The sequence below is a fragment of the Chaetura pelagica genome, unplaced genomic scaffold (assembly GCF_000747805.2).
Source record: "Chaetura pelagica isolate M959 unplaced genomic scaffold, ChaPel_1.0 scaffold45, whole genome shotgun sequence".
Lineage (NCBI taxonomy): Eukaryota > Metazoa > Chordata > Aves > Apodiformes > Apodidae > Chaetura > Chaetura pelagica.
Window position 1 is genome coordinate 20,621 of NW_009953217.1, and position 13,424 is coordinate 34,044.

The 13,424-nt window shown below is 44.2% G+C and overlaps 2 protein-coding genes across 2 annotated transcripts in view; one reads left to right on the plus strand and one right to left on the minus strand.

Moving 5' to 3' along the window:
• The first annotated feature begins 201 nt into the window (after positions 1–201).
• Positions 202–1,084, plus strand: SNRNP35 (small nuclear ribonucleoprotein 35kDa (U11/U12)). The gene has a single exon (XM_009997604.1). The coding sequence runs from the start codon at positions 284–286 to the stop codon at positions 1,079–1,081; it is 798 nt and encodes a 265-aa protein (XP_009995906.1). The 5' UTR covers positions 202–283; the 3' UTR covers positions 1,082–1,084.
• A 3,394-nt stretch (positions 1,085–4,478) lies between these two features.
• RILPL1 (Rab interacting lysosomal protein-like 1) overlaps positions 4,479–13,424 on the minus strand; it is a 19,736-nt gene continuing 10,790 nt past the window's right edge. Inside the window, exons 5-8 of the mRNA XM_009997605.1 lie at positions 12,328–12,500; positions 11,705–11,797; positions 7,392–7,479; positions 4,479–4,934 (exon numbers count right to left, since the gene is read on the minus strand). Coding sequence (XP_009995907.1) covers positions 4,929–4,934; positions 7,392–7,479; positions 11,705–11,797; positions 12,328–12,500 — 360 coding nt within the window. The 3' untranslated portion in view covers positions 4,479–4,928. The remainder of the gene's footprint in view (positions 4,935–7,391; positions 7,480–11,704; positions 11,798–12,327; positions 12,501–13,424) is intronic.

Genomic DNA, 13,424 nt, shown 5'->3' on the forward strand with positions numbered 1-13,424 from the left:
GCGGGGGAGCGGGGCAGGACTGCGGGGCCCCATCCAGGGGGAGAGGGAAGGGGCCTCCAGCTCCCCCCTCCGGGGACGGATCCAGGCGCCGCGACCCAGCTCTGCCCGCGGGGTGACCGCAAACAACAGCGATTTTGGCGGTTTATTTAAGCTTGTTAAACTTAAGGGAATTTTTGCATGAGAAATACTGATCAGCAGTGCTGCAGTTCATCTTGCACTGCCTGCTCTTCTTCCTACGATCCCGGTGAGTCTGTGCGATCCATGTTTTTTTCCCCACTAGACAATGAATGACTGGGCCCCCATAGCCAAGGAGTATGACCCCCTCAAAGCCGGGAGCATCGATGGCACCGATGAAGAGCCCCACGACCGAGCCATATGGAGGGCTATGTTGGCACGGTATGTGCCCAACAAGGGAGTTACAGGAGATCCTCACCTCACCCTGTTCGTCGCGAGGCTCAACCTTCAGACCACAGAGGAGAAGCTGAAGGAGGTCTTCTCCAGATACGGAGACATCAGGAAGGTCCGTCTGGTTCGAGACCTGGTCACGGGGTTTTCTAAGGGTTATGCATTTATTGAGTACAAAGAGGAGCGTGCTCTCTTGAAGGCCCACAGAGATGCCAACAGGCTGGTTATTGATCAACATGAGATCTTTGTAGACTTTGAACTGGAAAGAACTCTTAAAGGATGGATTCCTCGGAGGCTTGGAGGTGGGTTTGGAGGCAAAAAAGAATCGGGGCAGCTCCGGTTTGGAGGACGGGACAGACCTTTCCGAAAGCCCATCAATTTGCCAAACGTGAAAAGTGAGTTCTATGGAGAAGGATCAGCAGAGAAAAGAAACTGGTCTCGTGAAGGAACAAGGGACTGGAGAACCAGGGACCGAGACCATGAAAGGAGCAGAGACAAGCGATGGCCAGAAAGGGAGCGATCGTGGGCTTGGGGTGACAGTGAGAGAGACAGGGACTCTAAAGAGGAGAGAAGCAGAGGAAGGGAGAAGAAGGACAGAGACAGGAAGGACAGGGACAGAGACCAGAGCAGGGAAAGCGACACCAAGAAACAAAGAGACGAGGTTCAGCACAGGTAGGTGATGTTTGTTGGAGTAGGGTGTCTGCCCTTATATCCACAGCTGAGGTGTTGCCTCCAGCCTGGGGCTGTGAGCAGCATTCCCAGAACAGGGAGTTGTGCTGTTACTGTCCTGTGCCTGTGACTCTCTCCAGCAAGAATGTCTGTCTAGTTTGGTTGCTAATGCAGTTGGGATACATGTTGAATTCTTCAGAGAAAATAAATTTTTGTATTAATGTTTTTGGACTGCTGAGTGCTGTAAGAGATGAACAGCCATCTCACTGAAGTTGAGTACACACCTTGTTTGATACCCATCTGGCTGCCTTGATTAAGGTTCATGAGAGCTCCATATTTAATTATTTATGTGCCAGATGCCCACACTCATTTGGTGAGACAGATGTCCTTTATGAAATTGTCACTTGTTAAAGAAATAGCAACAAACTAAGCCTCTGAAAAATGTGGCCCAAACCAGAAGCTGGTGGGAAGTGACTTCATTTCCTGAAGACACTGGGACAGGTGAGATCTTTAGTATCATGGCTAACTGAGCTGCACTCTGTCCTCTCCCCCTCTCTGCCATTGAAGACCTTCCTGCACAGGGTTTAAATCTTGTTCTGGACACTGGGCTTTGCTGCTGGCTGTGGCTGAATTGGGTAAAACAGAGGAGAAAGTGCCTCCTGTTTCAGAGCCTGGATGTGTCTTCCATTGAGGAGCTTGCAGTGCTTTATAGAAAAGGTTCTGTCACATTCTTTGTCATCGCGTTCCATTCCTATATATTTCCTAATGTATCTTACATTGTATTTTTTGGTCAGCCTTTGAATGGTCCTATCCTAAACCTTGCCCAGTTTGAGACTTTATTTCCCTGAAGAGTTGTACAAGCCTTTTTCAGGGAAAGGACACAGACCTGTGTGCTGCAGCTCCAAGAAGTGATGGTATTAATTTTCCACAAAATAAAAAGGACACAAGTCTTGCAGAAACACCTGTTTTTCAGAAATATTTATTAAACTGTTAAAATTATTTGCTGCCCAACAAAAAAACAAACCAAAACAAAAACAAACCAGAAACATTTCAGTGATCCTGCACGTTGTGGACAGGATTATTATGCCCCTTACCTGGCAACATCCTGACCCCTTTTCTAAAAGCAGATTTTACTTGAATATTGAGAAACAATACATGACAGATCTTCAAATCTTTACATACTATTCCCCACAGGCCATCCTCCCTGATGACACTTGGGAGTGTATAAACTCGGGCATTTTTAGCATGGGAATGAGGAGTGGAGTGGTTAATGCTAGCAGGTCAGGAGTAACTAATTCGATTTTTGAGGCAATGGGCTACAGAGAAGAGAGGGGGAAGGCTGCACTGCTCACTGCCATTGTTTGACCTGACAATGGGGGATGAGCTTTATGTGCACTAGGCTGGGGATCCTTTGTAAAGCAGCAGCTTAGGGGCTGGGGAAAACCGGTTTGGTCTGTCTTTGTTATCCCAGCTCATTGCTTTCAGCTATTTCAGACGAGATGTGCTTACTCAGGCCGTGCATCTGCTGCATCCTTGCATTGTTTCTGAACACTGCATCTCCTAAATGTGCCCAACGAGTGACTCCACAGGCTTCACTCACGATTTACTTTTAACTGCCTGATATAACTGTAGTGTAATTCTTTTTTTTCTAGTATGAAAGTGAAATCGAGATCTTAGCAACTTGATTATCATTAAATTTAGACACTCCCCCCTTTTAAGAATTGCTTTTCACACAGGAGGAGGGGGGGAAGTGCCACTGCTCTATGGATACAGCTTCCTTCAAGCATAAAACTTTAAGATATGTTACCAAAATGTAACCAGGCAAAAGTGTATCTGCCTAATACTGACATCAGATGCTACCATCACTATTTCCAACGCAGATGTCTTTCATGTAAGGCCACATTTCCTCCCTGCCCCAAACTGCAGTGACACCAGGGAGGCACAGTAAACACTCTAACTAGATGATGTGGAAGGTCCATGTTCAAAATGAAGCACAGTGACAGTCAGGGGCAGAGCAGCATTCAGCCCACCACTGCCAAGAATGGTTTCTGGCAGTTTCACTTGAGATAGGCTAAGAACCATTTGCTGCTTATAGTGAAGAATCCAGTCTTGGACCACCCTGCATTGAGAACAACTGCCCTGCATTAAACCCTCCAGCTTGCTCTCATCTAGTCCCTTGAGACTTCCTCCTGTGTTCAGGAGGAACTTTTCTCCAGCCTGAGCACTGTTTCCTGTTCCTGGTGCCACTCCTGAGAAGAGGCTCTAAGCCAAGCAGATGTAGTTGTTGGGGGTAAAGAGCCAACAGCAGCTCACAGCCCCCTGCTCTCAGCTACGTGAGCAGAAGTTGCCTTCAGCCCTGTAACTAGACACTCCCCACCAGCAGCTCTTGTGCTTCACAGACTCGCCCAGGTACAGCCAAGTTCACAAATTACCTCAGCACCTTCCTCATTAGGAGCCATGGATGTGTTCACCCTCCCCCTGGCCAGGTACCCTCCTGGAGCCTGCGGTGCAGGGGCAGAGTGTGTTCCGACCCCAAACTGTACGCAGCAGTTACACCTCATGGGGCTTTAGTGTTGTTGTTGTTGTAAGTGCAGCTGAGGTCTTGCAAGCTCAACTGCAAAGCAGATTGAAATCCCCCCTCTTGGCAGCTCAGCTGTGCTGGGCTTTTGCTGCGAAGGTAAGCCCCTGTGACTGCAGGCCACCCAAACATCAACCAACACCAGTGGAGCAGCCTGCAGAAGGAAAATTAATTGCTCTGCTCAGGTAGTGTTGAGACAACTCAGAAAACATCTCTAAGTCAGTTCAAACAGTTTACGTCAGCTAGTTGAGGATGTCTTTTGCTATGAAGCCAGGCAGTATGTACACAGAGTTGTCTTAAGTAGACAGAAAAGTGGAGTGTGACTTAATTAAAAACCTGTCTGTGGGAAAGAGACCTAATTTCTGTACAGCGGCTGTTTGCTGCTCTAGGAGGAAGTCCCTGGTAAGAAGGAAAAAACTCAAGTGTTAGAATTCCTCCTCATAAGCAATTTGCTTTCCATTAATACTGCAGAACTCATGGCAAAACGCAAGGCACGCTCACCTCATACATTGGTTTCTTCATGCTTTAGGCACTATAAGCAGCAAGGGAAATGTACACTCACTATCCCTCTCAAGGCTACTCCAGTTTATCCATTTGCATCAGGTGATTTCCAAGTGGTTTGACACCAGCTGAACTTGATGGGACACAGAAGTGCTGTGACCTGCCCTGGAGAGGGGCCAGCTGTCATATCCCTCTTGAAAAAAATTACAGAAATAAAAGGCAAACAACCAGTAGTGTTAACAAACAGGGAAGAAGAGTCTCCGCCACTAGATATTGTACACTGCAAACAAACCTCTAATAATGGCACAGGTCCTTTTTTTTTGGTTTAAAGAAGCTTGTGTTACTGTAGTTAATGCATGAACAAGACCATAGACTTGTTATTCAGCACAAAACAAGTCATCTAGAAGCTTCCACATCCCAGAGCATCAGTGACTGTTACGACAGAGTTTGGATTCTGTTTTCAGCAAACAGTGACCAAGTGAACAGGGAGGGATCCCTTTTGAGTACATCTGAAACACAGCCACTGAGGTGTGCAGGGCAAGTAAAAGTGATGAGCTGCCAGATTCGTTTACAGAAGCTTCTTGTTACTAGACTGTCAAAAATCTACTGCAGTAAAGTGAACACCTCAAGTTTTAGTCACAGGTGCTGCAGGGCTTCTTGTCCTTGTTCGGTGTAGGTGTCATCTCTATTTGAGTTTGACCATTCTCCAAAAGTATCCTGGAAGTGGACATTTCTCTGGGATGCCTGCAGACGTTTCTTATCACGAGAGAAGAAACTAAACCTTCCAGGAAGGGAGGAGTAAGGGACGGGAAGGAAAAGAAAGAAGACTGTTTACCATCTTGAAAACACTTCAAACACCCATCACGATACACGGCACAACAAAACACAGAGCAACAAAAATCTCTTTGCATCTGCAAAACTCAAGGCAGTGCAGCCTGATGAGAGTGCATGTCAGAATGTTATTAGAGATGAAGTCATTGCAATCTCAAGCAGTTTGGCCACGGAAGCTTCAAATAAGCTCTAAATGCTGTTGACTCTACAAGGTGCAGGTATCATTTGAGATGAATATTCCCCCTTCCCCAGCGCTGAGGTAAAGAAGCAACACAACACACGTTAGCCTCTTGGCATAAGTAAAGTGGTATCTTTGGCATGTAGGATGTACCATAAGGCAGAAACAGATAATGTTTTAAAGGGAAATTCGCAAGAAAATCAGCCTCCACATTTTTATCAAGTGCACAGATTTTGATGCATTGACTTGATTCTTGCAAAAAAAAACAAAGGAAGAGGTGCACAAATGTGCACAAGAGTTTGCAGGAGGAAGGTTCTGAACAGTTGCACACAAGTGTGCACGTCATTTCCTGTCACACGGGTTGGGTGCTCTAAGGGAATGACGTACACACGAACCAACAGCCATTGAATACAACAGCAAACTGCCAGCTGGCAACAGCTAAAAAATGCAGTTGGAAAAGTCCAGAGTTAGCTTCTTATTTGTACAGGATGAAGTTACTTGATTAGGGAAATTCCATGTTCGTCACGAGTTCAGTACAAGAGGTGTTAGTGCAACATTCAGGTCTGCTGAGGAATGCAAAAGTTGTGGTTCCAGCTACCAAAGGTTCCAGTTGGCTGCACACCTTTCTGGTTGTGATGGAGCACCCCAGGAGGTAACTATTGTTTGGCTTGCTCAGTACCAAGCGTAACACAGTCCTGATCCAGGGCAGGAATTGCTGAATGCTTCTACAGCCAGAGATTATGCAAATATAAACTCAACTTTTGACAGCTGATGGAGTATTTGTCAGGGCCTAAACCTGACCCTGTGTCCACCCCCACCATCCTCAGCATTTCTCCCTCCACTTTGTCTCCCCTCACTACAATGATCCCAACTGTCCAGGTTGCCTTGTGCCAAGCAGGGAGTTCTGCTTCCATACCTCTAGTCACATAGGAGGCTGTGTTTGAGTGTCAGGTGAGGTTTAAGGCAGCTTTCCTGAAAGAATATCCTATCATACATACAGGTAAGCATGATGATAATGACTAAGAATATTAAAACTATTAAGAATAATTCTTTATTGATTAGAAACTGATTAGAAACCTACCCAAGTGCAATGCCAGATGACTAACAGTTAGAATGACAGTTGCTAGCAGAACCTGAACTTTTGCATTTCCTTGCTTCAGATGTGCAGCCCTAATAGTAAATAAGTCTTTTGCACTTAATTAGCCTCATACTTTTCTACCACCATCATCACAGGAGCTCATAAATTCCCACACATATGCTGTGTCTTTTAAGGGCCAGACCCAATTCCAGCTGATGAAAGAAGTGTTTAGTCACTGGAGCTTTCTGCTGAGCATGTTTGGTCCTGCATGGTCAGAATTAGTATCTTGAAGGCCACACAAAGGACTGCTGTATTTATGCAGTAATTTTCAAATGTCAAATTTCAGTAATTTTTCACTTTATCATGAACTTCAGAGAAAAATATGATAATAAATTCTCGACATGAAGCAGAAGGGTTAGGCTTTTTTAATTCCTTCTGAAACAGTGAAAATTGTTATGAGAAAACTGTCATGGAGAATGTTTGTAAAAAGCATGTCTGTGTGGGGAGGAAGAAAATGTAATTACTGTGTTGCTGCTGTAAATACAAAGATCTCTAAAGCAGCAGTTCTCATGCAAAGTGAGTTTGCATTAACAATTATCAGTCCATCTTCCAGAGACAGCCAAGAATAGGATGAGAATTGATTTTTGAGAGTGTTTGCTCTACTCCAAAACACATAATTAGAGACAAAACATACACTGCATAGATAGAAAGGCATGGAAGCAACAACCTATATTAACACTGAAAATTAATGTAGATATCAGCCATTACATTCTGTAAATGTAACTGGTTTGTAACAAGTCCTGAGACTGACAGGAGTTTCTTCTAAAGCATTGGTGTGACTTATGAACAGGCACACTCAGTAAGCAAAATGAACAGATGCTGGTTAAAACTTCATACTGCAACCATTTTCTAAGGAGTAATGACTGGTTTAGCATGGAGACATTAAGGCAAAAGGTGACAAAATGTCAAGACTTGAGGGTGAGCATGGAGGACTAGGATGAGTCGTGTACTGACTGGTCATTCTGATTGGCACTTTGTTCTGCTGTGATCCCACAGGCAGCCGATGAGAATGGAACCAGCAGTTCAGGTTAACATGGGGTCATGCAAAAGGAAACCACGATACCAAACATTTGAAAATAAACAATTCCTACAAGGGACACAAGTCTTCTTATTGGCTGCAATGTGGGATCGTCTGGAATCAATCCAGCTGCTACCATGGGCATTATGGCTGTAAAGATCCTGGTCAGGAAAGTACAGACACAGAAGAGGTAAGACTGGAGCAAGGGAAAGAAAAAGCATTCCATTAAAAAGAAAAGAGGCAAACATGATACATGGGGTTACTCTGAATTACCACACAGGACACGTTACAGGAAGAGGTGGATCTGCATCACCCAAGACAGCTCTCAGTGAAAAACTCTTATTTAGAAAAAGCAGTCACTGAAACAGTTTAAATTGCTTTTGAATTTTTTAAAGATACCACTTTTCTGTTGTGAGGCAGCCTGCAATCTGGGTTGATTTCATCAAGGTGTTACCACCTCTAGCAATGCAGAGCAGAGTGCACATTTTTCTTCCCAGGAAACAAACAGGCACATACAGAATGAAATGAGGGATGAAGGTGTATGTTAAGAAATACAAAACAGGGCTCTGTTGTGACTACTGAGTGTTTGCTCAGAAAACAGGGTTAGACAGGACCAGCATTATAGTTAAAGATTTTACAAATGTTACAGTTGATAGTTTCAAGTTAAAAACCCACACCACAGGGTTGATCTTAAGTAACCTCCTATGCAAGCTACTTGGTTAAAGGGCCTGGGTATCTGTCCCAGAAGAGCCTGCTTCACATGCAGAGATGCCAACTGCTGCAGCTAAATACTCATTTGAAACCTTGCAATTCCTTTAGCAGAAACACTTTCATAGAATTGTGGAATGGTTTGGGTTGGAAGGGACCTTAAAGTTCATATAGATCCAAACCCCCAGTATGGAGAGGGACACCTCCTGCCAGACCAGGTTGCTCCAAGCCTTGAAAACTTCCAGGGATGGGGCAGCCACAGCTTCCCTGGGGAATCTGTGCCAGTGTCTCAGCAACCTCATAGTGAAGAATTTCCTCCTAATGTTTAAGGAAAAGGAGGGGCAAGGAAGGGAATCAATTACACCCATTTCACAGGTGCAGAAGCAAAGATGACTGAAGGGACCTGAGCAGTGCCACCAGGCAGCAGGGGTAGGAAAAGGGACACAAACAACAACATCTGTCCCTTTGGTCTCTCAACAAGCAACACTAATGTTGGACAGGGGTAACATGCCAAGAAAAATCCTTTGGAAAGTCATCCTTGCAAATACTGACATACAAATCCAGAGGGAGGGTTTGAGGTTCTAGCTGGGCAGCAGCAAGACTGTTTCTTTGTAAGAGTTCAGCACTTTCACTACGCATTATACAACTCATGCAAGGTAGAGGTTGAGAGAGCACCCTGGGCAGGTGCTCTGTGCCAGCCAGCCCCACACAAACCTGCCAACACACCTTCATCCATACCTGGAACACCCTCTGTTTTTCTAAGGATTCTCCTCAGAGGTTCTCCCTTGTGCCAAATAATTTTTTGAACTGTGGACTAATGTCAATTAAAGATTAAGTTGAAATCATGAGAGACATTTCACTTGTGACCAAAGGCAGCTTTCCCCAACACAGTCACTCTAACTGCTATTCTTAGATGCCAAATTAAAATAAACAAGCAAACATTGTTGCATCATTAGCAGTAGCTACAACTTCTATTTTCAGGCATTGTGGCAGGGTCTGTTTGCTGCAGAAATTAGACATACACATCAGCTTTTGTAGACTGCAATTATAGGAATAAAACTTATGGCTGTTTCAGGCATTACATCAGTGACAAACAAGCATGTATACTTGAAGAGAAAACAAAAGGGTGTTTTCTGCTCAAAACAGAGGGAGCATTTTTAATCCTTCTGCTTTTCCTCCTCAGTAAAGCCTCCTGGTTACATTATTCCATCAAAACTCTGACATGTGATGTGGCAGAGATAAATGCAGACATCAGTCAGTCTGAGATCAGAACTCAGAGTTTGCCCCAGACGTTCAAACCCTGGGAGTGAAAAAATGTTGATTTCTCTAACTTCTGTTTCCCTTCCTTTGTGGGGATGCAGCACAGAAGCACCTGATGCCACAGGCTACATGGACATCTGTCTCATTCCCTGAGATACTGGGTGGTCAAGGAAAAGAGGGCACGTGATGCAGGCAAGCATGACACTTCTCTTGAGAGGACAGTGACAGAGTCACAGACTGCAGGGGGAGGAAGGGTGTCAGGACAGGACAGAACAGATGCTACACTTGGTGTGCAACTTGGGTTCTTGCCAGCAATGACATTTCCTGTTTTCTTAAAGCTCACCTGCAAGTAAACTCTTGATAACACACACAGAGAATGGGAGAAAGAAAAGAAACCCACACTAGGCAAATCCCATCCAGACAGGCTGCAAGAATGAGACAAACTTGAAAACTATTACTGTCCTTCAGGTTACTTCAGGGGGAAGTTTTATCTTCCCTTATTTAATGGGGCCAGAGCATGACAGCTAAAGGAAGTAATTTAATCTTAGCAGAAGGTTTAACATGGGCTTCCACTGTCTGGCAGAAAAGGATTCTTGCCTTTCCTGAAAGGGGACAAAACATGATTTTATGTTTTACTGTGTGTAGGTTTAGTTGTATGATTTTAACACAGAACCTGAGAAACAAAAATATTAGGCATGTGTCTGAAAATGTGCATTGATTGAATGCTCTGCTGCTCAACGAGTTTTCACTGTAAATTAACTGAGAGGAAGAAAGCACTGAGATAACTGGTTGAAAACACTGATGTACCTCCTGCCACAGCTCCCTGTGTTACTTACACATGGATCAGAGTGGAGTCAAAGCTGATACCTCACCAGCACATGTTCTGTCTCACAAAGCTTATTTACATTTTTGTGCTGCCTTTGCCTCATAAATCAAACATGGAAACTGCAATCAACACTGACAGCATAAGCTAAAATCCGCCACCCCCCCTTCAACAGGATAAGCTCTAAAAATTACTAACAGATCTTCAAAAGAGAAACTTTACATTAGGGATCTTGTGAGACAAAGTGCTATTATCATCACACTTGCAGAATGAGAACTTCTGTCCAAACTCTAAGTGTATTTTCTGGTCATGTGAAAGGAAGGATCTCTCAGTAAACAAAGCAGCAGAGTCAGAAGCTGGAATCTCCCAAAAATAATAAAAAGTGCTCTCCTGACTTCATGGTGTTTTGGATCAGTCCAGATCTTCCAACAGAACTTCCTCTCACAGGACTGCTGCTACTATGAAACAAGGCCTAAAGGTTACGGGGTCAGGACAGAAGACCTTTTTATGTGGAAACAAGTGACTCTTCCAAAATAACTTATACAGTTTAAAAAGTTAGGTTTTCAGTATCACAAAAATCCAAATACTTGTTATAAGGTTACAAGACTTAATTTGGAATAAATAAATGTACAAGGAGGGAGTTTCAACAGACAAATGGATTGGCTAACACTGATTTTATACTGAAGTGGTGCACTAGTAAATGCTTCAGATTCAACACTAAATACTTCACCAGAAGAAGGTGGGGTTCTTTATCCCCAAGAAAGCTGCCATCCAGCCATGGATTTGTTCAGGAAACAGAAGGTTTCTGTGCTGTACACAGAGTGCAAGTCAGGGTCTAAAAGGCAACAGGGAAATGGGCACGGGAGTCCTGGGGAAAGCTCTGTCTCCACGCTCAGCCACTGCAGGGCTGCAGCTGGTGTTACTTGGGAACAACACTCTTGGCTTGTCTTCCAAGCATGACCTGGGGGCCAGTGGTTCCTGACACTTCACCACCTTAGGATCTGTGTGTTAAGGAACTGGGACTTGCAGCTGAAGAGGAACATTGTTCCTCCAACCCTGGCACACTGAAGTCTGGCACTGATTCCGTGTTGGGCAGGCTGAGCAGTGCTCTGGGTAAGACCACACTTAGAAGCACCTCCCTGTGGGGTCAGGCTACATGGCCCAGACAAGAACATTCTCTGGGAAGATCAGGTGTCTGTATTTGAGAGCTCACCAGCTCATACCAGCTATAATAAAACACTGCAACCCAGGCTCTTTGGATTAGCCTGAAGACTGTACTTAAGAAGGAAACATTAGAACTGGCTTCTTGGGCACATGGAGTGCTGCTGGAGTCCCTGCTGCTGCCTGCACGTAGGGAGCAAAAGGCACCACAGCAAATAATCCAAGACTGAGAGTTGACCCAGAACTAGGCAAAAGTTTTGCCCCAAAGCAACTGCTGTTTCATGGTACCTATCAAGTGCTCCTTCAGCATCTCTCCCATATGCATTAGGGATGTAGTTATATTCATTTTTTAATTCTTTAAAATCATCCTGCCCATAGGAGACATTTAGTGTTTGCATACTATACCCAGCATCCTTAGAAAATATGCTACTTACAGTCGTTTGATTCCAGACTCAGGCTGAGTTGAGGGTTTTGGCTGAATTATGGGGGTAGGTTGAGGGGTTCTAGTTTCTTCTTCTGTTTCCTCACTTGAAAGAAAGAAAAGATAATTCATGTTCTCCTCCCAAGCCACGGAAGTGCTTTAAATTCTAAAATTTAATCTGTATTGAATAGTATTATTGATGAAGAAATGCAAAAAGATCTGTTCCAAGCTCGGTGAAATTAATGGGAGATTTTTCTGTCAGCCAAGGAACAGCACCTGGAACTGGGGCTCCTTTCAATATTATCTTCCCCTTGTGACAAGGAGAGGGAGAAGAGGAATACTTTGAATAAAAGTTCTAGAATTTTAATTTTAAATTCACTCTTATCCTAATTTTTGAAATTCAAAAGTATTAAATGTTTGTAATCCTATATTCAGGGGGAACCTGTGAGTTAGGGAAGGACAGAGTGTTATCAGTGTTAAGGAATGAGATTCAAACTGAAGCTTCCCCCTTGTCATCTCTACTTTAAGCCTTTGCAGAAATACAAGATTGTTGGACACTATTTAAGAGCACATTGTTTCTAGACCTGCTCTCTGGCTCCTCTGTGTATAGCATGCAACAGGAGAGATCTAACCTACCTTTTGTAATATAAAAGCTCCTCTTGAAGTAAAAATACTTTAGATTTTAATTCATTCCTCTCGTGCAGGACATCCCGGAGCTCCTGCAGCGTGAACCTTGGACGATTGGGATCTTTTAAGTCCATTGCCATCTTTTCTGACTCTGAGAGGCAGTCATCATTGTTTGGTTCTGTCTAGGAAGTGAAACATGGTCTTTAAACTTACCAGGCAAATGCATGTCTGAGCAGTTTGAACTAGCCATCGTTCAGGTCCTCTACTGTTGTGCCACTCAAAGCTGAGGAATTGCCCCACACATTTGCCCAAATAAACTATTTTTGCCAGATTTTCCTCAAATCAGCAGCCTGAGCAGCCTGTAGCCAAAGCAAATGTACCTGACTGAAGCCAACAAGCAATGTCCATTCCAGATCCTGCAGCTATTCTGGCTTTCTGCTTGTCACTGCAATTCCTGTCCAGCCATCAGCCTGGCACAGTGAGCAGGGAATGGCTCCTAATTAGAAGAGGCACCATTGCCACGGAACTGGGGAGCTGGAGAGGTGAAGAATGCATCCTTTCTCTCCAGAGACTGAGGACACTTTCACTCCTGCTGGCTCCAGGCCTAGGCTCCACAGCCCCATTTACAAAGCTGGATGTCCTGGCTGAATTAGCAGCAATGAAATCATCCTTTTCATTATTATTAATGCAGTATTTGCCCAATTCAGCTGTGACATCTTAACACAACACTGGCTGTCACATCCCAGGGGCCCAGGGCACCCCCTCAGCCTTCACCTCTGCTTCTTGATATATATTCCTGCCCATGACAAGTGAATCAGATGCTTCATTCTGCTGCAAACTATCAGGTAGTTGCAATCCTGCTTGGTACTAGAGCTCTTAGCACATCCAGCCAAACAGCCCTGTGTGATACTGCTCCTCAAAGTTCTTTCATGAACTTTCCTATTTTGCACTCTTCTAAGAGCAGCATTCAGAAAGGGAAATCCAGCACATTTGCTTTAGTAAGGCAGAAGTAGAGTCATATGCACAAAGAAAACTAATGGGAACCATAAAGAAGACCAAGGGATGCAGCAGATCAGAGATGCATCTTTTTCTCAGGAAGCTCCCCT

Excerpts from the sequence above, each read along its gene's own strand:
- SNRNP35 (XM_009997604.1), top strand. The coding sequence starts at position 284 with ATGAATGACTGGGCCCCCATAGCCAAGGAGTATGACCCCCTCAAAGCC.